This window comes from Artemia franciscana, chromosome 7, assembly GCF_032884065.1.
Source record: "Artemia franciscana chromosome 7, ASM3288406v1, whole genome shotgun sequence".
In the NCBI taxonomy this organism is placed as follows: Eukaryota; Metazoa; Arthropoda; class Branchiopoda; order Anostraca; family Artemiidae; genus Artemia; species Artemia franciscana.
In genome coordinates, this window is record NC_088869.1 from 890080 (window position 1) to 914961 (window position 24882).

The 24882-nt window shown below is 37.1% G+C and overlaps 1 protein-coding gene across 10 annotated transcripts in view; it reads left to right on the plus strand.

Moving 5' to 3' along the window:
* LOC136028702 (kinesin light chain-like) overlaps nucleotides 1-24882 on the plus strand; it is a 96878-nt gene continuing 71996 nt past the window's right edge. For 5 of the 10 annotated variants that reach the window (XR_010617859.1, XM_065706537.1, XM_065706547.1 and 2 more), the window contains exon 1: nucleotides 14158-14285. Coding sequence is in view for 4 of the 10 variants with exons in the window: in XM_065706537.1 (XP_065562609.1) it covers nucleotides 14173-14285 (113 nt within the window). In the remaining 6 variants the exon portion in view is untranslated. Of the gene's footprint in view, nucleotides 108-14157; nucleotides 14286-24882 lie in introns of those variants that run through there. The other 5 variants (XM_065706540.1, XM_065706551.1, XM_065706553.1 and 2 more) reach the window with 2 other exon arrangements.

The following is a 24882-nucleotide window of genomic DNA, read 5'->3' on the forward strand; positions in this document are numbered from 1 at the left end:
AATCAAGGCAACACTGTTGAAATACTTAAGAAAAGAAAGGAAGAAACTAGAAAACAACAATATATCTTAGTAAGATGCAAATTTATATTGGACATAGCCAATAAGGGGTATTGATACAGATTATGCATTAAATTTATTAATAATAATCCTATATATACGAGGGGGCTATCATTTTCATCTTTGTTTTGTGAGTCTATTTCTAATAATTTTAAGGTGGAGTAGTGACTTAAAGATAAGACATTTCAAACGTGTGGTTTGTTTAAATGCCTACATTCCATTTTGAACTATACCATAAAAGGTTATAATTGCTTTTCAATGCTGATGAACTAATTATGGAATATAGTAGCTTAAAAAACAGTGAAAAGTTGAATTTTTCTAAGGTAAGCAAGGATTTACACTTTTAATAGTAATATATGATCAAATTTGACAAAAATATAAGCTGTAATGCACCAAAAGCTTCATTATATAGAGGAGGGGGAAGGGGATAGTTTGGGACCTCAAAATAACTTCCTGGGATATACTTTAGCCTATAGACACATCCCTGAAAGTTTCAACTGAAAGAAGTCAATCAACTAGAATTTTACCATTTGCTCTCTCATACAGATGGTGTTAATAATCATCTGTATGACTATGTTTATGTTGGCTCTATAACAGAAGAAGGTAGGCCTATAGTAAATGAAAAAAGGATTAGGGACAATTATATTCAAATGTCATAAACCCATCATTTACCATGCTTCAGAAGCCCTACACAGAATAAACATAGGAAGCAAGGTCCAGGCTTAGGTCTTCAAAAAATCAAGAAGAAAGCCATTAAAATCAAGAAGAATGTAATTTTTAAGCTGTAAATTATTAAATATGTCCTATAAGTTCTCTTACTTTCAATTTCTGTTTTGTATTGTTATGCCTCTCCCTTGGCTTAAAAAAAAATTCCTGGATACTGGCCTATATAAATTATTATTCTTATGAATAGAATAGGAAATGCTAGAAAAACTTGTCATCCACAGGAGTCAATGTGAGAACCTTTTGTAATAATCTAAAGCTACTTCCTAGAGACTTTGACAGCAATTAAGTAGGTTTTTCATATATTTAATATACCAGTCATCAAGATAAACAAATCAATAAATTGAATTTGCATTTTATGGCACAAGATATTCTTGTGTGTTGCTATTTTTGGAATATTTTCAGCATCAACTATCTTAAATTATTTTGTCAATAAAGATTTGCCAACATCTGTTTCATAGGCTCCAGAAACTTTATTTGTCTTTTGAAGCATATATATATATACATATATATATATATATATATAGAATATAGAATACACTTCAGACTAGCTTTGCTCAAATCTTCTAAAATTTGGATATAAAAATTACATAAACTATAGCTAGTGTAATTTGAATTTACTGATGAGGAAAAAAAACAGATGTTATTTCTGGCTACTACTACTACTAATAACTCACTGCAGCACCAAGCCGCCTGAGGCCAACACAGCTATGCATGCTCCTCCTCCAACCTAATCTATTTAAAGCCTCCCTCTTTACACCCTCCCAGGAAGTTCCCATTTCCTTTAAATCCTTATTTATGACATCCTCCCAACCCAGACAAGGACGACCTGCTTTCCGTGTAGCCCTGGACAGTTGGCCAAAAAGGACAATCTTCGGTAATCTGTCATCCTTCATCCGTAGAACGTGGCCTAGCCATCTCAACCTTTCTTTCATTATAGCCCTAGAAAGCGGGATTGAACCACACTTTTCGTACATCCTACTGTTTGAAATACGGTCAGTCAGCCGGGTACCCAGAACAATCCGTAGGCAATTTCTCTGGAAAACATCTAGTAAATTTTCATCTGCTTTTCGGAGTGTCCATGCTTCAGAGCCATATTTGACCACTGTCATCACTGTAGCTTCCAATATTCTAATCTTGGTTTGTAGGCTTATCTTTCTATTCTTCCAAACTTTTTTTAACTGTGAAAAAACACCCTGAGCTTTAGCTATTCTACTTTTAACATCTTCACTGCTCCCACCATCTTTACTAATAATACTACCAAGGTAACTGAAGCTCCCAACCTGATCAATCTTTTCGTTACCTAAGGTCACCTGTTCATCTTCACTTATTCCTAACCTTAGTGACTTAGTCTTCTTAACATTAATTTTCAAGCCTATTTTAGCACCCTGAACTCGTAAAACCTCTAAAAATTCATTCATTTTGCTTACACTTTCATCTAATATGCTTAAATCATCAGCATAATCTAAGTCCAGGAGTGTTCTTCCTCCCCATTTGATTCCATGGTCTCCAATTGCCTTTCCTGTGCTCCTTAAGACGAAGTCCATCAAAATGATCCATATAAAGGGGGATAGAACACAACCCTGCTTAACTCCTGATTTAATACAAAACCAGTTGCTAACCTCATTTCCTACCTTAACCGCAGCAGTATTATTCTCGTACATAGCGCAAATCACTTTAATGTATTTTTCTGGTATACCATATAACGATAAGACCTTTGTTAACGCTGTTCTATCAACAGAATCAAAAGCTTGCTCATAATCGATAAAACTAAGGACCAAAGGTGTTTGACAACGAAGGGACTTCTCAATTATTAACCTAAGAGTGAAAACATGGTCGACACATCCTCTACCTTTTCTAAAACCGCATTGTTCTTCCCTTAAAACTTTGTCTACAGCATGTCTCAGTCTAAAAAGTATCATATTACTCAGTAATTTGCTACCTACAGAGACCAGACTAATGCCTCGATAATTCCGACATTCACTCTTGTCACCTTTCTTAAACAGTGGTTTAATTAAGGTTTTCCTAAAATCATTGGGTACTTCCCCTTTTTCAAAAATCATGTTCATAATCTTCAGTAGCTTATTCCTAACCTCAGAGCCACCATATTTAAGGAACTCATTAATCATACTATCAGCACCTGGGGCCTTATTATTTTTTAATCCTTCTAGTACTGTCGCTAATTCTTCCTCACTAAACAAATCTTCCTTCACATCCAAGGTATCACAAACTTTTTCATTTTCATCTATATCTTTTCCTGCAACTGTATCTCGGTTTAGCACATTCTCAAAATGTTCCACCCATCTTTCTTTAACTTTTTCCTTATCACTAATTGTGAACCCATTTCTATCTTTAACTGGGACTAGTCCGGATCGGCTACTCCCTTTCAATTTATTAACATGCCAGTATAATATTTTACTATTATGCCGTCTAGCCACATCTTCCAGATCCTCAGCAATTTTATCCATCACCTCCATTTCACATCTCCTTAGTTCATATTTTAATGCTTTCTCCACTTTCTTTACATTCCTTTTGTTTTCATACAACCTATCGCTCAGATAATTCTTATACAAACCCCTTCTACTCTCTATTAAACCTAAAGCTTTTTCACTAATATTCCTAGTTGCTGTCTTAGCACTCTTCCCTAGGACACCATCAGCAACTTCACAAATTGTTTTTCTGAAATTATTCCATCCATCTTCCACATTGTCAAATTTTAAACCCTCAAGTTTAGTACTCAACTGTTCCTGGAATTTTTTTCTCAAATTTTCATCCTGAAGTCTACCAACATCATAACTTTCCGGGAGGGAGTTACTCTTCCGAAATTTCAGCTTTAAATTAACCTTAGACACTACTAGATGGTGATCTTTACTTTTAACATCAATAACAGCACTCCTATACACCCTAGTATCTTGTATTGATCCTGCTAGTCTTCTGTTTACAATAACATAATCAATAAGGTTTGCTGTCTTACCATCACGTGAATACCATGTCAACTTATGGGCCATTTTGTGACCAAACACCGTATTGGTTATAACTAGGTTGTTATACCTACAAAATTGCAAAAGCCTATAGCCATTACTGTTTTCTTTTCCTACACCAAAATTACCTAGGCTAGGATACCATCTATCCCTATTTCTACCAACCTGGGCATTAAAATCTCCTAGCAAAAACACCATATTTCTACCTGGTACCCTGTCTATTTGCTCCTGTAACTGTAAGTAAAATTCATCTGAGTCACTAGTATCTCCATCAGTTGGTTCAATGGGGGCATATACTACTATAACTGATACCCTAAACTTTTTAGTCATAAAATGAGCAATTAGTATTCTATTATTAATACCTTCCCAGCCTAAACAAGACTTAGCAGCTTCCTTATTCATCATGAGCCATACTCCCTGTCTATGTACCCCATCCTTCCTTCCTGAGTAAACAAATTCTATGTCACCTAATTTCATGCTTCCTACCCCTGGGATATGAGTTTCTGAAACTCCTAATAAATCCAGTTCAAACCGTCTGAATTCGTCAGTCAAAATGTCAATGCGATAGTCATTTTTTAACGTCGTAACATTCCAAGTTCCAATTTTCATGTTCTTTAAATCTTTGAAATTATTTTGGCCTCAAGAAAAGCAGTGATCCCGGATACCAGTGCAGGATGGGGACCAACATATCTTCTCAAGTCTACACCGAAGCGCTTAAGCCGGCTTAGAACCGGACAGCAAGAAGTCCCTGGGACCTCCAGTAAGTTGGAGGCTTTGTGCAATCCTGGGCCCATCTTGGTCACAACATGGTTTTCAGCACTTGGCGATGCTCTTCTATCAACAAGAGTCGAAATCCTGCACAGACAGTCCCAAGCCTATTACCTCCGACTCATTATATATTCATGCCTACAAATATTATGCTACTACGGGGAGGCAGCCCATAGTAGATAAATTAGCTAGGAAGAGGTTTTTCAGCCCGAAAACGCCCATCAAAACAAACCAAGCCCAGAAAATTATCCAATAATCAGAATCCCGTACGAGTGCTGTGTTGTTTACTAGGCTATAATTTCCTCGAGGGGCGCCACTCCTCAAGTGGGAAAAATTGACTGCAAGTTTCCCAGTCTTGCAGGTACCCCGAAAGGGTCGAGGCAGCCCTTTACAGAGGCCGTTGTCCATAAATCTGGATCTTACGCCCTGCTGCAGTTGTCCTCCTATAGAGGATCCTCCCATGATGGTGTTCTGCTTCACCATGCAATTTAACCCATTACTGGGAGAAGGTTTGTAACTCATCTGACGCGTGAACACGGCAGTTGGCCCTGCTGAGTGTACATTTGAGGGGCCTTCTTCCTCCTCCACCTGAAATTATGACCCCCAGGGGAGGGTTTCCCAGTTTCTATTATGGGCCCCACTGGGACAAGGTCCTACTTGGCCTAAGCCTCCTATGGAGCTACTCTACCTATCTATAGGGCTTACATATATACATATATATATATATATATATATATATATATATATATATATATATATATATATATATATATATATATATATATATACATATACACATACATACATATACATACACACATACATACACATATACATACACATACACATACATACACATATACTCACTAACGTGCAAATATATACCCTGAATTGGTATAGGCTAGGTCTGTATATGGTGAATATTAATTTCCTTTCTGATGCAAATGCACAATAACTTTGGATTCAGGATGCAATTCTGACTATAGAGATAAGTATTTTTCTTACTTGAAATGTATGTGCAGAAATTAGAAATTCTGCTGGTACTACAAAAGTAGACCTAAGTAGCCAATTTAGCCTGTCTGAAACATCTCACAAGCCAACACCTTATAAAAAACACCTTTGATAATTTAAATGAATAAGAAAACTTATTAGAAATTCTGCTGATACTGCAAAAGTAGACCTAAGTAGCCAATTTAGCCTGTTTGAAACATCTCACAAGCCAACACCCTATAGAAAACACCTTTGAGAATTTAAATGAAGAAGAAAACTTATTAGAGACTCTGCTAATACTGCAAAAGTAGACCTAAGTATCCAATTTAGCCTGTTTGAAACATCTCACAAGCCAACACCCTATAGAAAACACCTTTGACAATTTAAATGAATAAGAAAACTAGTTAAAAACTCTGCTAATACTGCAAAAGTAGACCTAAGTAGCCAATTTAGCCTGTTTGAAGCATCTCACAAGCCGACACCCTATAGAAAAACACCTTTGACAATTTAAATGAATAAGAAAACTAGTTAAAAACTCTGCTAATACTGCAAAAGTAGACCTAAGTATCCAATTTAGCCTGTTTGAAATATCTCACAAGCCAACACCCTATAGAAAACACCTTTGACAATTTAAATGAATAAGAAAACTAGTTAAAAACTCAGCTAATACTGCAAAAGTAGACCTAAGTAGCCAATTTGGCCTGTTTGAAGCATCTCACGAGCCGACACCCTATAGAAAAACACCTTTGACAATTTAAATGAATAAGAAAACTAGTTAAAAACTCTGCTAATACTGCAAAAGTAGACCTAAGTATCCAATTTAGCCTGTTTGAAACATCTCACAAGCCAACACCCTATAGAAAACACCTTTGACAATTTAAATGAATAAGAAAACTAGTTAAAAACTCTGCTAATACTGCAAAAGTAGACCTAAGTAGCCAATTTAGCCTGTTTGAAACATCTCACAAGCCAACACCCTATAGAAAACACCTTTGACAATTTAAATGAATAAGAAAACTAGATAAAAACTCTGCTAATACTGCAAAAGTAGACCTAAGTATCCAATTTAGCCTGTTTGAAACATCTCACAAGCCAACACCCTATAGAAAACACCTTTGACAATTTAAATGAATAAGAAGACTAGTTAAAAACTCTGCTAATACTGCAAAAGTAGACCTAAGTAGCCAATTTAGCCTGTTTGAAACATCTCACAAGCCAACACCCTATAGAAAACACCTTTGACAATTTAAATGAATAAGAAAACTAGTTAAAAACTCTGCTAATACTGCAAAAGTAGACCTAAGTATCCAATTTAGCCTGTTTGAAACATCTCACAAGCCAACACCCTATAGAAAACACCTTTGACAATTTAAATGAATAAGAAAACTAGTTAAAAACTCTGCTAATACTGCAAAAGTAGACCTAAGTAGCCAATTTAGCCTGTTTGAAACATCTCACAAGCCAACACCCTATAGAAAACACCTTTGACAATTTAAATGAATAAGAAAACTAGTTAAAAACTCTGCTAATACTGCAAAAGTAGACCTAAGTATCCAATTTAGCCTGTTTGAAACATCTCACAAGCCAACACCCTATAGAAAACACCTTTGACAATTTAAATGAATAAGAAAACTAGTTAAAAACTCTGCTAATACTGCAAAAGTAGACCTAAGTATCCAATTTAGCCTGTTTGAAACATCTCACAAGCCAACACCCTATAGAAAACACCTTTGACAATTTAAATGAATAAGAAAACTAGTTAAAAACTCTGCTAATACTGCAAAAGTAGACCTAAGTAGCCAATTTAGCCTGTTTGAAACATCTCACAAGCCAACACCCTATAGAAAACACCTTTGACAATTTAAATGAATAAGAAAACTTACTTTTGATATCGATAAGTTACCAATTAAACCGGACAAGTTATCCCTCAAACGGCCGATTGTTAACGCGAAAGGACAGGCTATTGTGGTAAGACACCAGAGAATACAATAACATGTGGAAAGCCCAGGTTGATGCAGAGAGTCAAAACACATATTGCTTTCATGCAACAAAATTAATCGACAAATTTTAAGAGAAAGTGAAACCTCAGTTTGATCAGCTTTAATAGAAAATTTCTATGGTAGAGCAAAAACAGCTTTTTATTAAAATATAAATGATGATCCAAAGAAATATGTTATAATCTGGCTTACTGACACTCTGGAAAGCTTAATTTTTCAGAGCAGAAACGAGAAACTAAGACCCAAGGCTAACCTCACAGCAACATAGGGAGAAAGACGTGAGAGTCGATCAAAATATAGAACAATGCAGAACACGCAAACTTATGTCAGGGGGGGGGTTATGAATTTGTAAACACAAAGTAGTGATCGTTCAGTTATTTGGACACTAAGAAATTATTGGAGCAATCGTAAAAACATCAACGATTATGGAGAAGCGCAAGGGCTTGAGCCCCGTCCTTACTGACAGCCAGAAGTGCCTTCTAGCTTCTATAAAATAACACAATATGAAAAAAGTAAAAGTAAAGAAGCGAATATACAAATATTCGTAATATACTAATATTGCTATTAGTGTATTAGTAGTTATATTACTATTAATAATACAGTAATATACTAATACTATGCTAATAGCTTTCATAAAAGTCCCCTTCTGTTTGCTAGTACAGCCATGATTCAAATTCAAAATCTTTCAACCAAACTTCAATAATTCATTTTCATTCGCTCTTGATTACTTAGTTTTTGCGACGCAAAAACACAGTACTAGGTGCGCACTTAGAATTGTTTAACATGCAAGCCACATCAGATAAGAAGGATAAACAACATTGAATTCTAAAAACGTTTATCGCTAATATAATTTACAACTTCATTATGATATCCACGCGAAATTCAAAAATGCTGGAAGGATGGGGTGCGTTGACAGGGAGTAGGGCTTATGATGAATAAGGACGCTGCCAAGTCTTATTTAGATTTAGAAGATATTACTAGTAGAATGCCAGTCGTTCATTTTATGACTGAAAAAGTGCCAGAACTGTGCCGAGCGCTGCGGGGACTTTCCCACGCATAGTGGAACTGTGCGGCACCCTTGATGCTCTGAGATTTACACCAGGTGGTAGAAAGGGGCTGTCCTCTCGGGCATTTGTATTTTTCTTGTCAAGGACACGTATCTTTTCGTTTTTGTTTTCTTTCCTAAAGGTGATTGTTTCGAACTCTGATTAGGGTGACAGTCCCTGGAGTTTGGGGATCATTATAGTATAAAGCTGCACAAAGCTGACATAGCTGGGCATGCTTTTTCTTAACTTTGATCTATTCAAAGCTTTACTCCTTGTCACCTCCAAAGTTTACTTTTAATTCCTTTTGCTTCTTTTGTATTTTTTTTGTTTTTAAATTAAAAAGAGAATAAAATAATTAAAACAAAAGCTTAAAATAGTTTTGCAACCAAGAAATAGAAAGCTCAAAATTTGCAAAATGAACATTAAAATTATTAGGTAAAAAAGAGAGTGAGGGGGAGGAGAGAAAAATTTTTTACTGAAAATATCAACTATGTAAGGGATGAAAGTTCTTCTGCAGAAACATCTTTCTGCAGAAACTTTTATTAGATCTAGAATAGGGATTTTTGTTGAAGATGAATACAGGAGGCAAGGTCAATGAGGTGAATATTGACTAGGGAAACAGAGAGCTCTCCCAGGGCTATAAAGGGTATTATTTGTGAAACACAAAGAAAATTTTCTCTTCTTTTCTTTAAGGGTGACTAGATTGGCTCTCCAAAGCAGGGAAATATAAGGCACTTTACCATCATCAAAGGGAATTCCTAGGCTGTTTTTTTTTTTTTGGATTGCCTCTATTCTGACTCATAATTCAATGGAGATGCAAGGATGCCAAACATGACAGGCATACTCCAGGGTTGAGCATACAAATTTAAGGAGGGAAAATTAAAAGTGCTCCCTTTTAAATTAAAAGTAATTATTTGTCTAATTGAGAAAGTTATAGATAATGCATAATGTTGCTGCTATTTTAAATACAGAAACACAATAAAATGAAACTATATTTTTTTTTTGTTAAGTAGAATATAGAAGGCAAAACATAGATTAAAATGGATGCAACTCAGAAAATTCTTTTAATGTGAATATTCTTCATATTAACAATATTAAATCTTGTTTTTATAGTGTGTCTTTCATAAGAGACCAAAGACCAGAGTTGTAACCAAAAGTTTTGTGATTTTGTATTTTTTTTTTCCTGAATTGGCTTTGTTCAGCATTATGAATCAGCTATTAATGAGAATAAGCACACATAAATAATCCTAAGTTTTGCATATTACTGATGACTAAATCTGGTCCCATTAGAGGGGGGGGGCTGCAATGGATTTGCAAGAATTTATAGACGGTGTTAAAAGGCACATCAAGTGGTTTATCCATTATTTAGCTTGCAACCTCTTCAAGAAAACTAAAATTTTACCAACCATTGCTTCCAAGTCCCCCTCTTAATAGGACCAAATATAGTCCTAGGCTACAAACTGATCTTGGTTGATTGTTACTTTCTTTTTGATTGGTATTATTTTGTAGTATAAACCAACTTTTGATCAGGATTAAGTTTAAAAAATAATTAAAATCAGTAAAATATCAGTGTATATTATATAGTTTAGAGCTATGTATAGCCCCATTAGGGGGAAAGGTAGGGACTGAGATGCATTCATTAGGCTAGTTACAATTACATCTGGAAACAGTCTTGAAGAGGGAATGTATTGGTCCTGCTTTTTTGTTACTATTAATTTAGAAAACTTTTTTCCACAAGACAAGTTTTTCAAAAAAACATAAAGAGCTCCATTAAGCCAAGATTTAGCAAAAATAAAGTCAAGTAATCTTCCAAGACAATTTTGCAGAGCACAATTTGTGCTTTACTAAAAAAACAAAACAACAAATGACCATGGATTGTCAGTTAAATTGACATATAGTGGCATTTCTTCATTATAGTTTTGATAATTTTTCATCTGTGAAAGTAAGAAAGGTGGAAGTATTTCAAATATATTTTGTTTTCGGTAAAATATATTGTGGGGGGAGGCTGGTTGTCCTCCTTTCAATTTCAACTCTTAAAAAGGGCACTAGATCTTCCAACTTCCAATCAAATGAGTCCTGTCTGATCCAAAGTTTATACAACCATTCACTCCATAAAAACCTTATATGCTAGGGGCATAACTTACACCCCTTGCACCTGGGCTCTGGAGGGTTGTGTCCACCTTGAAGCCATTTTTATATGCCCTTTGGACTATTGTCAACAAATGGCTTTCTCACAATTTTGATTGGATGTGTTTGGGGAAAGCAGGTTTTCCCCAAACAGTTTTTGTGCTACTCTTTAATGGATGCCCCCCTCCAAGGTAAAAACTATGTGTTTGTTCCTGATAATAGTTTCAGAAATTTGTACTTGTGTTGAACAATATCCATGTCTGATAAGATGAATCAGAAAAAATAAGTTAAGGTAGAAAGATAATGGTGCAATACATAAGCCATGAAATTATTATAATTTTCATGATGATTTGAGGGAAAGGGCTTTAGCTGAAGCATAAATGTCATGGTATCTACTCAACTCTCCTGGAAACTTGGCAGTGGAAAGGTGGTGATCACCACATGTCCATTTTTGCCTCCAATAATATTGATTGAAAATGTTTGCTTGACTCTGGTTTAAAGGGTTTGACTGGTTGACTCTGGTTTATGTTACCCATTTTGGGAAGCTAAACTAAATTGGACCAAAGGCAAAGGGTCAGCAGAGCTGTGATTGCAACCAATTTCTGTCACTGGCAGCCAGTGAAAACGCTTCTCTTTCAGAATGCTCATTGCATGTATCTTTTTGTGCATGACAAAGTTAATAATTACATTGTAATTAATCAATTAAATAATTAATTTGAAAAAGTCAAACATGATCTCTTATGTTTGAATATTTTTTTGTTTTAACTTTATATCCTCCAGAACAATTTTCATAACAATGGATTGTAATATTTTCTTTTGTACCTTTCTTTTTTCTGGAATTATTAGAGGAAAGAAAAAAAGTTTGATTGTTGACTTTGGAAGTAACACATCTCTTTCTAAGTTAATCTTTATTTTTAAGAATTTATCCTAATCCAAAATTTCTAGAAAAACAAACCAAACTGCAAACCAAAATGTTAGGATTTGTGAGGTAGCCCTGCATTCTGCAAGGCATCTCGCAAAATGCAGGGCCTCGGAAAATGCAGGTGCCTCGCAAAATCAGAGCCTCGGAAAATGCAGGTGCCTCAAAATGCAGGTGCCTCGCAAAATGCAAGTGCCTCGGAAAACGAGGTGCCTCGCAAAATACAGGGCCTCGGAAAATGCAGGTGCCTCAGAAAACGAGGTGCCTCGCAAAATGCAGGTGCCTTGGAAAACGAGGTGCCTCGCAAAATGCAGGTGCCTCGCAAAATGCAGGGCCTCAGAAAATGCAGGTGCCTCGGAAAACAAGGTGGCTTGCAAAATGCAGGTGCCTCGGAAAACGAGGTGCCTCGCAAAATGCAGGGCCTCGGAAAATGCAGGTGCCTCACAAAATGCAGGGCCTCGGAAAATGCAGGTGCCTCGGAAAACGAGGTGCCTCACAAAATGCAGGGCCTCGGAAAACGAGGTGCCTCGCAAAATGCAGGGCCTCGGAAAATGCAGGTGCCTCGGAAAACGAGGCACCTCGCAAAATGCAGGGCCTCGGAAAACGAGGTGCCTCACAAAATGCATGGCCTCGCAAAATGTAGGGCCTTGGAAAATGCAGGTGCCTCGGAAAACGAGGTGCCTCGCAAAATGCAGGGCCTCGGAAAATGCAGGTGCCTCGCAAAATGCAGGGCTGCCTCACAAATCCTAACATTTTGGTTAGCAGTTTGGTTAACAGTTTGGTTTGTTTTTCCTGAAATTTTGGATTAGGATAAATTCTTAAAAATAAAGATTAACTTAGAAAGTGAGATGTTACTTCCAAAGTCAACAATCAAACTTTTTTTCTTTCTCTAAGAATTCCAGGAAAAAGTAAGGTACAAAAGAAAATATTACAATCCATTGTTAAAATAATTGTTACAGGCAATGAAGCCTGTAAACTTGGCAGCGGAAAGGTGGTGATCACCACATGTCTATTTTTGCTTCAAATAATACTGATCGTAATTTTTACTTGACTCTGGTTTAAACAAGATGCTAAATGCATTTCTTTCTGAAGAAAACTTGTAAGTGGAAGGGTGGTTTTGACTACATGACCTTTTTGGGTCTCTAATTATACAGATTGACAATTCTGCCTGATTATGTTTCAAACAAGACATTAAATGCCTACCTTTCCTCTGAAATCTTCGTGCAGGGGTTGGGTGGGGAGGTGCCTCGCAAAATCAGAGCCTCGGAAAATGCAGGTGCCTCAAAATGCAGGTGCCTCGGAAAACGAGGTGCCTCGCAAAATGCAGGGCCTCGTAAAATGCAAGTGCCTCAGAAAACGAGGTGCCTCGCAAAATGCTGGTGCCTTGGAAAACGAGGTGGCTTGCAAAATGCAGGTGCCTCGCAAAATGCAGGGCCTCAGAAAATGCAGGTGCCTCGGAAAACAAGGTGGCTTGCAAAATGCAGGTGCCTCGGAAAACGAGGTGCCTCGCAAAATGCAGGGCCTCGGAAAATGCAGGTGCCTCACAAAATGCAGGGCCTCGGAAAATGCAGGTGCCTCGGAAAACGAGGTGCCTCACAAAATGCAGGGCCTCGGAAAACGAGGTGCCTCGCAAAATGCAGGGCCTCGGAAAATGCAGGTGCCTCGGAAAACGAGGCACCTCGCAAAATGCAGGGCCTTGGAAAACGAGATGCCTCACAAAATGCATGGCCTCACAAAATGTAGGGCCTTGGAAAATGCAGGTGCCTCGCAAAATGCAGGGCCTCGGAAAATGCAGGTGCCTTGCAAAATGCAGGGCTGCCTCACAAATCCTAACATTTTGGTTAGCAGTTTGGTTAACAGTTTGGTTTGTTTTTCCTGAAATTTTGGATTAGGATAAATTCTTAAAAATAAAGATTAACTTAGAAAGTGAGATGTTACTTCCAAAGTCAACAATCAAACTTTTTTTCTTTCTCTAAGAATTCCAGGAAAAAGTAAGGTACAAAAGAAAATATTACAATCCATTGTTAAAATAATTGTTACAGGCAATGAAGCCTGTAAACTTGGCAGCGGAAAGGTGGTGATCACCACATGTCTATTTTTGCTTCAAATAATACTGATCGTAATTTTTACTTGACTCTGGTTTAAACAAGATGCTAAATGCATTTCTTTCTGAAGAAAACTTGTAAGTGGAAGGGTGGTTTTGACTACATGACCTTTTTGGGTCTCTAATTATACAGATTGACAATTCTGCCTGATTATGTTTCAAACAAGACATTAAATGCCTACCTTTCCTCTGAAATCTTCGTGCAGGGGTTGGGTGGGGAGGGGTGTGTGTGGGTGGAGTTGCCATGGATCCACTGACAGTTTTAAGTACTATTAATTTAGAAAAAGTTTTACCATCATTATATAGCCATGTAATTAGTCTGCAAGATTGCTAATGGTTGCTAGTGTCAAATTTCAGCTAACTTGAAAGGTTTCAATTTCTGTCAATAATCAAGAGCTGTCATCCTCAAAAAGGTTATTTTTCCAGCCATATGTGCTCGAATTTTTAACCAAGGAAGGCTATGTTGGATTCAAATTTTGTTTTTGGTTGTGTTATCAGTTTCTTTGAGTGGCCTTTTTTTGTTTGTTGGCATAGTAGTATCTTTGGAAGTTTCACTGTTTCTTGTTTAGCAAGGTAATAAAAATTGTATATTTAGTAGCCCTGGGCACATTGGGCCATATGGACTTAACAATGCTTAAATTTATCTGAAAGGACCCCTCCTCCTTTCCAAGCAAACTCGGTAATAAGGCGCCCACATTGTTTTATGTGAAAATCCTATTATGTGATATTTTTTTTTAAGTATCAGGCCCCTGTCCAAGAAACTCATGGAATCAAGTTTGTGTTCAATTAGAATAGCATGAAACACAAAATAGTATTTTTGTAAATACACAGACTATTCCTTCATACCAACCACTATTTTGAATTTATAAATTTTCCTTGTTTTTGCTTGAATTATTACCTGAAAAGAGGAAAATAAAATGGATCAAAGCAAAACACACTTGTAATTTCAGAGAGACATTTAAGCCTAGGTAGGTCTTGCTAGTGCTTCATGAGGAAAAATGCATTTAGATTTCAATAGATATTAGAATCAATGCCATACCCCAAGACCATTTCTAGGATCAAGCACCCCTCCACCCAAGAAAAATTATATTATTTAAGTTCCATTGAAATAGGATTTTTTGGGTCATTGAGCGACTACAAAGATCTGAAACCTTACTTGGTCCATCTCAAAGACATGGTTTACTTTCCTATTAGGACAAATCCTGGACATGGACCTGTTTACAATGTTACATTAAATCCTTTCCTTGTCCTATAAGTCTTCACTTAGTCTGGTTATCCATTTATACAATCTTATTTAACACAGGGTTACAGTTTTTTTAAGGGGAGGAGAAAGGGGTTGGCATACATATTTTCTCTATGCTTTCCTGAAGGAGATGAAAAGTGTCGTTTTAGACACCAGTACCTCAACTTCTTGGGAGGAGATACAGGATACCCCTCTATAGGTATGGAAAATGTTCCATAGCTGCCAGTTGCAGAATTGCAAAACCTGTTGACACTTTAGTAGCACAGCTTGTGTTTTGACAGCTTTTCTTTGAGCAAAAGTATTTTTATATGTAAAAAGGATATTTTCAGACAAAATCCACCAACAAGTTTCACTAGGCCATGAAAACTGTCATGTAGCATTGCTACTATGCTACCTCAATTTTTTGCACGGAGGCCCCTCTATCTTTCATCCATGCAGTTATATATATTTTTGACGTGTAATTACTTGCTCTATTAATTTTCTTTTAATTCTTTAGTTTTTCTTTATCTTATGTAATTCTTGGTTTTATTCGGTTTTCTTATTTCATGATCCATTTGCACCTGGAGCTTTAAAAATAACTTTAGTGCCTTTTTGGGTCATTTTATGGACTGGCTTATCTTCGGTTTTCTTATCTTTGGGGGGGATACCCTTCCTTCAGCCTAAAATACTCAAAATCATTAATTGTTCTGAAGATGGGCCTAGAGGTGACGTTTCAGCCAAGGCAGATTTTCTTATTCCTTAACTTGCTGTGGCAATGGATTCCAGACAGACGGTCCCATGTATCTGATGACATTAGCTGACTGGGAAGTATTCTGAAACTCATGACCAAGATTATTTGAATTTCGCGTGTCATAATCATGATAAGAAGAACCAAAGCTAAGAAAAATCATTAAAAATATCAGGCCCTAAATTATGTAAACACTGATATACTAAAATACCAATCTGCATGTCTCTAATTTTTCCAACATCCAAAATATCAAACTTCTCATTACTGTATAGATACAGTGCTAGCGCTTCCACTATCATAATTTACTAAAAATCTAATTGCTATATTCTTTTGCACTTGAACTCTCCTATAATTAGACTGAAAGTTATCAGCCCAGATTAGATAACCATAATTTATATACGATGCTATTAAAGTATTGTACAGTGACATTAAAACTTTCAAAGGAAGCACAATTTTTAGACGCTGCAGCTTTCCAACTCCCCTTGGCACTTTGCAGGAAACTAGGTCACTGTGCGCCTTCCAACTCAGTTTGAAGTCAAGAAGAAACCAGAGGTAGCGCGTTTCTCGGACTTGTTCAAAGAAACACCATTATACTTAATATCTGAAGGTAAATCTTGGGGCTCACCAGTCCTTCTAAAAACCATGTAATTTGTTTTTGAAGCATTAACAGCAAGTTTACTGAGTGTAACAAACGTATGAAGTCCTTTTAAAGCACTGTTTGCTCGGTCTATCAAGTCCGGCAACGATTTGGCAATAACAGTTATAGCAGTGTCGTCAGCAGAAGACGTTAAGTAACCAGGGATAAAAAATCTCATACTATCTGCATAAATTAAAAATAAAAGAGGACCTAGGACAGAACCTTGTGGCACTCTGTAATTCAGTGGATAAACCTGTGAAACTTTATTATTTATTTCAATTTTTACACTTCTACCTCGTAAATACGACTCAAACCAACTCAACCACCTATTCCTCATATCTAATTTCGACAATCTATCCAACGAAATTCTAAAATCAAGAGTATTGAAAGCCTTCGTAAAATCAGTGAAAATTGTCATGCAAAAATATTTTTTTTTTCCAGAGCACCATTTACTTTATCAATCAAATTTAAAGCGGCATGCAAAGTTGAATGTCTTTTTCTAAAACCAAATCGAGTTTCTCAGACAGTGCACTATTTTTTCATATAGCTTTGAAATGATGGGTGGTATTGATATAGGTCTCCAATTTGAAAGGTCACATAGAGTCCCAGACTTTGGAAGCGGGATGACTTTGGCCATTTTTAGCGAACGGGGAATTGACCCTCCACCATTGACCGATTTATCAAAAATACTAGTACTGGAAGAATATTCGGAAGCACTGATTTTAGAGTTCGTAGGTTGAGGCCATTGGTCCCAGCACTGTTTGATTTTAGTGAAGAAACAATCTTCTTTATTACTACAGAATTGCAGGATTCTTATTTCATTTCGAAATCTTTACCTCTTAGGTTTTCAAGAGTAGATTCTTCTGCCAGCAACTCTTTATTCACTGCTGCTTCATTCTGAACAGTTTCACCAATCTTTGAGAAATTATGAGCAAACAAATCACATACTTTGTCAAGATCTCGAACTATTTCGCCACAAACGTTTAGGCTACACTGTTGTGGAGCAGCACCACCTCTGATCATTTCATTAATAATTTTCCAAGTACCTTTAAGGTTTGATGCATCTTTCTTAAATTCTTCGCCATAAAAGTCTTTCATTTTCTTTTGTCTATTTGAGTTAACTAGATTATGTTGATCCTTAAACTATGCAGAACTAAACTCATTTGGTTCATTGATGTGTGCTTTATACAAAGTATTTCTTAAATCAATCATTTGCATAAGCTCATCATCAACCCACGGTTTTCTCGCTGCTTTTTCTTATTTTCATACTTTTCATTGGGCTTGTCGAGTCAAAAAGACCTGGTAGCGTGGTTTCGAACTTTTCAAAAGCTAAAGATGGGTAGTTCTCCCTAAATATACTCTCCCAATTTACAGCACCTTATCATTTCCTGAAAGCTCCAGATTAATATACTCAGTCATTCCTAAGTTACGCCCTTTTGACAGCCCATATATACATAACATGTTTTGATTTAATTCTACACTCCACTCAGCCTTTTCTGAAAGGCTCACCAAGTGCTCTTTGTCTTTTTGGATAGTAAGGATCGAATATGGATACCTTCAAGGCCATATCCAAGAATTTTTTTTTGGGGGGGGGGTTAAGCACGCTGGGGTAAGCCCTGGTTGATATTGTCCCCCCCCCCGAATTTTTTTTCTAAATTCAAGTGTCAAATGCTGCATTTTTAGGCTATTTAGAACTTTTAATTGAACTCTTAAGGGTTCATAGACCAAAAACTATGGTTTGACTTGAGAATCTTGATTAGAAAATCAAAAGATTTTGAGACATCAGAATTCTTTCCTTGTATTTACATATCATATCTGAACCTTTGAGCAGATAATTTAAAAGTCGGAAGCTTTACCTTTTAATTTCAAGTACAGAAAATTTATGCTTGTAAATTGGTTGACTGTGAAAATATATAAACAACACAAATAGACTCAAATAGTTTAATATAACACGTAATAATATCTTTACAAAACGGTACAACAATATTACAAAATCTAAATGACAAAAATTCGTTCTTCTGTTCTTTTTTCTAGCGAATTCATAGGTCACTTCGTCAGTTGAGATTTTATGGCTTCTCTTAACAGACATGAGAGTCAATCCACTTAGTCTCTCTTGTCCACACGCGTTTCTCAGGTACATCTACAATCATCTAAGAGTAGAGAATGTCCTCTCAGCAGTTGCTGTAGTCATTGGTAAAGAAGCAAATATTTTCAGTAGCTTGAAAATGTTTGGGAAAATTTCCCTATTGCATTCACTTAAGGCCTCAATGGAACAAGAAGGCTTTTCCTGTTCCATTTGTTACCAAAATAATTTCCACAACAAGCGCTCCCCAGATACTAGCTCTAGATCAACAATATTTCCATGCTATTTCAAAGGTTCAGCATCTACTGTTTCAGTTGTTGAGGCTGGTATAAAGCACTGAAGTGTTCCTAGAAGGTCTTTGCGGTCACTAAATCTGCATTTCAGCTGGTTTATAAGATCGTCTTGGATCGGGATTGCCACTGAAATTCTTAAATAACTTTCGGGGTCTTTAGTTGAGTAGTTACTTCTATAGTGTTGGTGTGGAGCGACTCTTGGGAAATGGATTTCTTCACAAACTTGACTCATTAAGGCTTTTGCTGTTATGAAAATCTTTGAAAACTTGACATCCATTGTTCTTTGGATGTTTCCAAAGTGGTCAACACTGTCTTCAGTGTGTTCAACTGCAGACTTTAGGTCACAATAAGGGGACTGAAGTATTTTGTAGACAGATATTGTGGATTGGAGTATGTTAGCCAATAAACAAAGGGACACTACAAATTCACTAGTAAGCGTGGACTTTAAGAACGACAATGCTTTGGAAGATGTCTCAATATCCAGACTATCACTAAGACTTTCTAGAGTTTGCCTTAAAGGTCTCTTTAAAATTTAGCAAACTGCTATGATTCTCCACCCACCTGGATTCGCACATGGCTGTTAAAGTTGCCCATTAACCATTTGAATAGTTCGATTTTGTGAAGGATTGCAACACAGCTGTCCTCTTTGGAGATGCTTTTAAAAAGTTCGTGACAGCTTTTACGGTTCCAATATAGTTTTTAGCACATGGGCCACTGCAGGGGAGGCATAATGCCAAATTCGGAGAATTGGAACAACAAAGGACATATAGTGCTAGAGGAGAAGATTTATTCGCTATTCCCTGGATTCCTTTGAATGAGCCCTTCATGGCAGAGGCTCCGTCGTATCCTTGACCAATCATGTTCTTCATCTCCACTCCTATGTATTTTAGAGTTGAATGAATTGTGTTTGCTCCCGTCGTGTCTTCAGCTTTAACAAAACATAAAATATCTTACTTGCAAATAAAAAAAATTAGGTCTCTCTGATTCCTTACACAAATTGAGACTTGCTCATGGCCAGTGATATCTGCAGTTTCGTCCTCAAGAACTGAAAATGCCTTAGCACTATTAACATTTTCCACAATTTCTTTATGGAGTAATTCTTCGCATATATTGATCAATTCATTTTGAACTTTAGGGCTCATGTACAATGCATTCAAGTTAGCATTTTCTTAACTTTAATTAAGCAATTAAAATTATTTATTTTATAATTATAATTTACAATTATAAAATTATAATCTTAAATTAAATTTATATTTAATTTAAAATATAAATAATTATAGTATAATAAATAAATAATTACATTATAATAATATAATTATAATAAAATTATAATTTTATCATTTTAATTAGCAATTAAACTTAATTTTGATCTCAGAAATAAAACAGAGTTTTATTATGTCTACAATTGATGAAAGTTTTTTTCTTTTATCTTCCGCTTGTTTTTTTTCTACTTGAATCCATAATATTCCTTATATCAGAGTTTGAGTCACTTTTTGTTTTCAAAAAGTTGTTATCAATCAGTGTGCAATCTTTGTGGTAGGTCCTAGCTGAGTGGTTGGTGCGCTGGTGCGGGAATTCTTTGTCCAAGGGGCATGGGTTGAATCCCAGTTGTGACCAGTTATTTAGTTTGGGACGGGGGTCAGTGGCGTGACTCTGTAAGCTCATCTAGTGTTGACCCAGCTCTAAATGGGTATCTGGAGAGATCTGGGGAAGGTAAGCAGGAAAGGTGTGTGAAAGCACAGGACAGTTGCCCCCCCCCCATTGCACTTCCTGGCTGCAGGGCCATGAAACTGAGATCAGCACCGTCGGTTTGGACCTTAAGAGTCTAGTGCCGTTTTACTTACTTTTTTTTTACTTACTTACTTTGTGGTAGGTATGCGACTCCTGGTTTTTAAACAATTTCAGAGCGTCCTTTCATTTTGTGAATAGCTCTTTCACTAGGGACTTTAATGTTAGTTTATATCCTTTGTCTACACATTCTTTAGAGAATAAAAGACAATATTTACAAAAAATACCATCACTTTGAGTATATAGCCAAGGGAAATGAGTCAACCTCTGGCTTTGAAAACGAAGATTTCTTTTTCCTCTTGCAGGAAATTGGAATGTATTCTCTGGAACCCAAGGAGATGTCAAAAGATTATTGAGGTGTTCATCCAAATTTTTCTTCAACTTTAGTATCTTGATGTGGTGTAGGAGTTGAGGCCCATGTTGACGCAGTATCATGAAAAGTATTATCACTAGGACTCTCAAGTGTATTTCTTTTTTGAGTTATAGAAAAAAAGTTCCAAAGTGAAGGTTGCCCTTGAGTAGGTCGCTTCGCCATCTCCTTCTTATTTCCCCCCTAAAAAAATGAATAGTAGGCCTACTAGAGACTAGAATAATTCCAAAGCCTACTACATATATTTAAATAAATGTGGTTTGCAGCTACCTAGAGCTGATGTAAGGGAGCGAATTTCCAAACATGTATTTTCAAAATCATAACAGTTCGCCGTTTTTAGAGATCAAGCTAAAGTATTAAGACCTATCTTAAGTACGTAAGGTAACATCGGTACTTGCATGTTCTACGCCCGACCTCTTTCTTATTGATTTTTTAATTATTTATTTATTATTGTTTTTTTATTGAAAGAAGGACTCTACAAGGAAGGAGTCGCACATTACACTGTCAACCACAAATTGAACTTTGTCGACCCAAACACTGGCGCACATACACAAACAGTCGAGAGATTGTGAGAATCTGCGAAATGGTGGAAGAAGAATGGCCTGAATGATTATTTGGGCCTTAAGAATTGATGTATTTTTGTAGCTTGATCTAAAACATCCGTAATGTTTATTATTTCTCAATTTCGAGCCGCTAACTACAGAATCGAATCGCCTGTCTCGAGTTTGTCCTCTTTGACGGATTGGATACTCAATCAGGACAAGGGTGGCTAACGGCACTTATTGGTTAAAAATTCGTTGCTCCAACAAACCTTTTATTTCATCAGCTTAACCACCTATCGGTAAAGGTTTTTATTGCACTTGGTATTTACCAAGTGACATATAGCTATCGCAAATTCTGTCAGTCTGTCCCGGTTTTGCAAGTTTGAGTACTTCCATATAAGCTAGGACGATGGAATTTGGCAGGCGAATCAGGGACCAAACCAAATTAAATTAGAAATAGTCTTTTCCCCGATTCTACCATCTGGGGGGCGGTTAATTCGGAAAAATTAGAAAAATTAGGTATTTTTAACTTGTGAATGGGTGATAGGATCCTAATGAAATTTGATATTTGGAAGGATATCGTGTCTCCGAGCTCTTATTTTAAATCCCAGCCAGATCCGGTGACATTGGGAGGGGGAATTGGAGGGAGAAACCTAAAATCTTGGAAAATGCTTAGAGTGGAGGGATCCACTCTAATCCACGCTTAGAGTGGAGGGATAAGCACAAGTCATATACATGGCATTGAGATAATAGGAACGAATCCGTCCTCTTTGGGAGATTGGGGGGGGATTAATTCGGAAAAATTAGAAAAAATTAGGTATTTTCAACTTACGAACAGCTTATCGGATCTTTATGAAATTTGATGTCTAGAAGGACCTCGTAACTCAGACCTCCCATTTTAAATCCTGACCGTGTCCATTTTCATTGGGAGGAGTCGAGGGGGGGAAGCCGGAAATCTTGGAAAACACTTAGAGTGGAGAGATCAGGATGAAACTTGGTGGGAAAAATAAGTACATTTCCTAGATACGTTATTGACATAACCAGAAAGGATCCACTCTCTTTGGGAGAGTTGGAGGGGCACCTAATTCGATAATTTGGAAAAATTGGAAAAAATGAGGTATTTTTAACTTACGAACGGGTGATTGGATCTTAATGAAATTTAATAACTAGGGGGCCTCGTATCTCAGATCTCATATTTCAAATCCCCAGTGTAGAGAGAGACGTTTAGAGTGTAGAGATCAGGATGAAAGTTGGTGGGAAAAATAAGCACATGTCCTAGATACGTTATTGACACAATCGGACTGGATCCGCTATCTTTGGGGGAGTGGGGGGGATTTACTAATTTGGGCACTTCCAGATAAGCTAGGACGATGAAAGTTGGCAGGCCTGTCAGGGACCAGACTAGATTAAATTAGAAATATTCTCTTCCTCGATTCGACCATCTGGGGGGGGGGAGAGAACAAGATAGTTGAGAAGAATTTTATTTGTCGATAAAACAAATGATTGTTCTTCTTAAGTATGGCCTGTGTTCTTAGAGTGGAAGGACGGTTAATTTAAAAAAATAAGAAAAATGAGATATTTTTAACTCACGAACAGGTTATCAGATCTTAATGAAATTTGGTATTTAGAAGGTCTTGTGTCTCAGAGCTCTTATTTTAAATCCGGATCCGTTGACATTGGGGGGAGTTGGAGGGGAAACCGGAAATTTTGGAAAAGGCTTTGAGTGGAGAGATCGTAATGAAACTTAGTGGGAAGAAGCTCTTGGCTCTTCTGACCTCGTCACAAGTGCCATATGAGCTCTTGGCTCTTGTTATGGCACTTGGTATTAACCAAGTGACATATAGCAATCGCCAATTCTGTCGGTCTGTCTGTCTGTCGGTCCGTCGGTCCCGGTTTTGCTACTTTAGGCACTTCCAGGTAAGCTAGGACGATGAAATTTGGCAGGCGTATCAGGGACGGGACCAGCTTAAATTAGAAATAGTCGTTTTCCTAATTTGACCATCTGGGGGGGGGGGGCAGTGAGGGGCCGGTTAATTCGGAAAAAATAGAAAAACTGAAGTATTTTTAACTTATGAATGGGTGATGGGATCTTAATGAAATTTGATGTTTGGAATGATATTGCGTCTCAGAGCTCATATTTTAAATCCCGACCGGATCTGATGATATTGGGGGGAGTTGGAGGGAGGAAACCTAAAATCTTGGAAAACACTTAGAGTGGAGGGATTGGGATGAAACTTGATGGGAAAAATAAGCATAAGTCCCAGGTACATGATTGACATAATCGGAATGGATCCGCTCTCTTTGGGGTAGTTGGGGAGGGGGGCTAATTCTGAAAAATTAGAAAAAATGAGGTATTTATAACTTACGAACGGGTGATCGGATCTCAATAAAATTTGATGTTTAGAAGGATATCGTGTCTTAGAGCTCTTATTTTAAATCCCGACTGGATCTGATTACATTGGGGGGGGGGAGTTGGGAGGGGAAAACATAAAACTTGGAAAACACTTAGAGTGGAGGGATCGGGATGAAACTTGGTGGGAAAAATTAACACAAGTGCTAGATACATGATTGACATAAACGGAACGGATCCGCTCTCTTTGGGATAGTTGGGGGGTTATTTCTGAAAAATTAGAAAAAATGAGGTATTTTTAACTTACGAACGGGTGATCGGATCTCAATGAAATTTGATAGTTAGAAGGATATCGTGGCTCAGAGCTCTTATTTTAAACCCGACCAGATCTGGTGACATAGGAGGGGGGAGTTGGGAGGGGGGAACCTAACACTTGAAAAACACTTAGAGTGGAGGGATCGGGATGAAACTTGGTGGAAAAAATAATCACGAGTCCTAGATACATGATTGACATAGCCGGAACGGATCCGCTCTCTTTGGGGTAGTTGGGGGAGGGGTTAATTCTGAAAAATTAGAAAAAATGAGGTATTTTTAACTTACGAACGGGTTATCAGATCTCAATGAAATTTGATATTTAGAAGGATTTCGTATCTCAAAGCTCTTATTTTAGATCCTGACTGGATCTGGTGACGTTGGGGGAAGTTTGGGGTGGGGGAACCCAAAATCATGGAAAACGCTTAGATTGGAGGGATCGGGATGAAACTTGGTGGGGAAAATAAGCAGAAGTCTTACATACGTGATTTACATAATTGGAACGGATCCGATCTATTGGGGGGGGGGGTTAATTCTGAAAAATAAGAAAAATGACGTATTTTTAACTTACAAAGGAGTGATTGGATCTTCAAGAAACTTCATATTTAGAAGGACCTCGTAACTCAGATCTCTTATTTTAAATTTCAACCGGATCAAGCGTAATTGGGGGAGGGGGGCAATTGGGGGGGACCGGAAATATTAGAAAATACTTAAAGCGGTGAGATCAGGATGAAACTGGATGGGAAGAATAAAAACCTGTCTAAGATACGTGACGGACGTAACCGGACCGGATCTGCTCTCTTTGGTGGAATTGGAGGGGGGGGG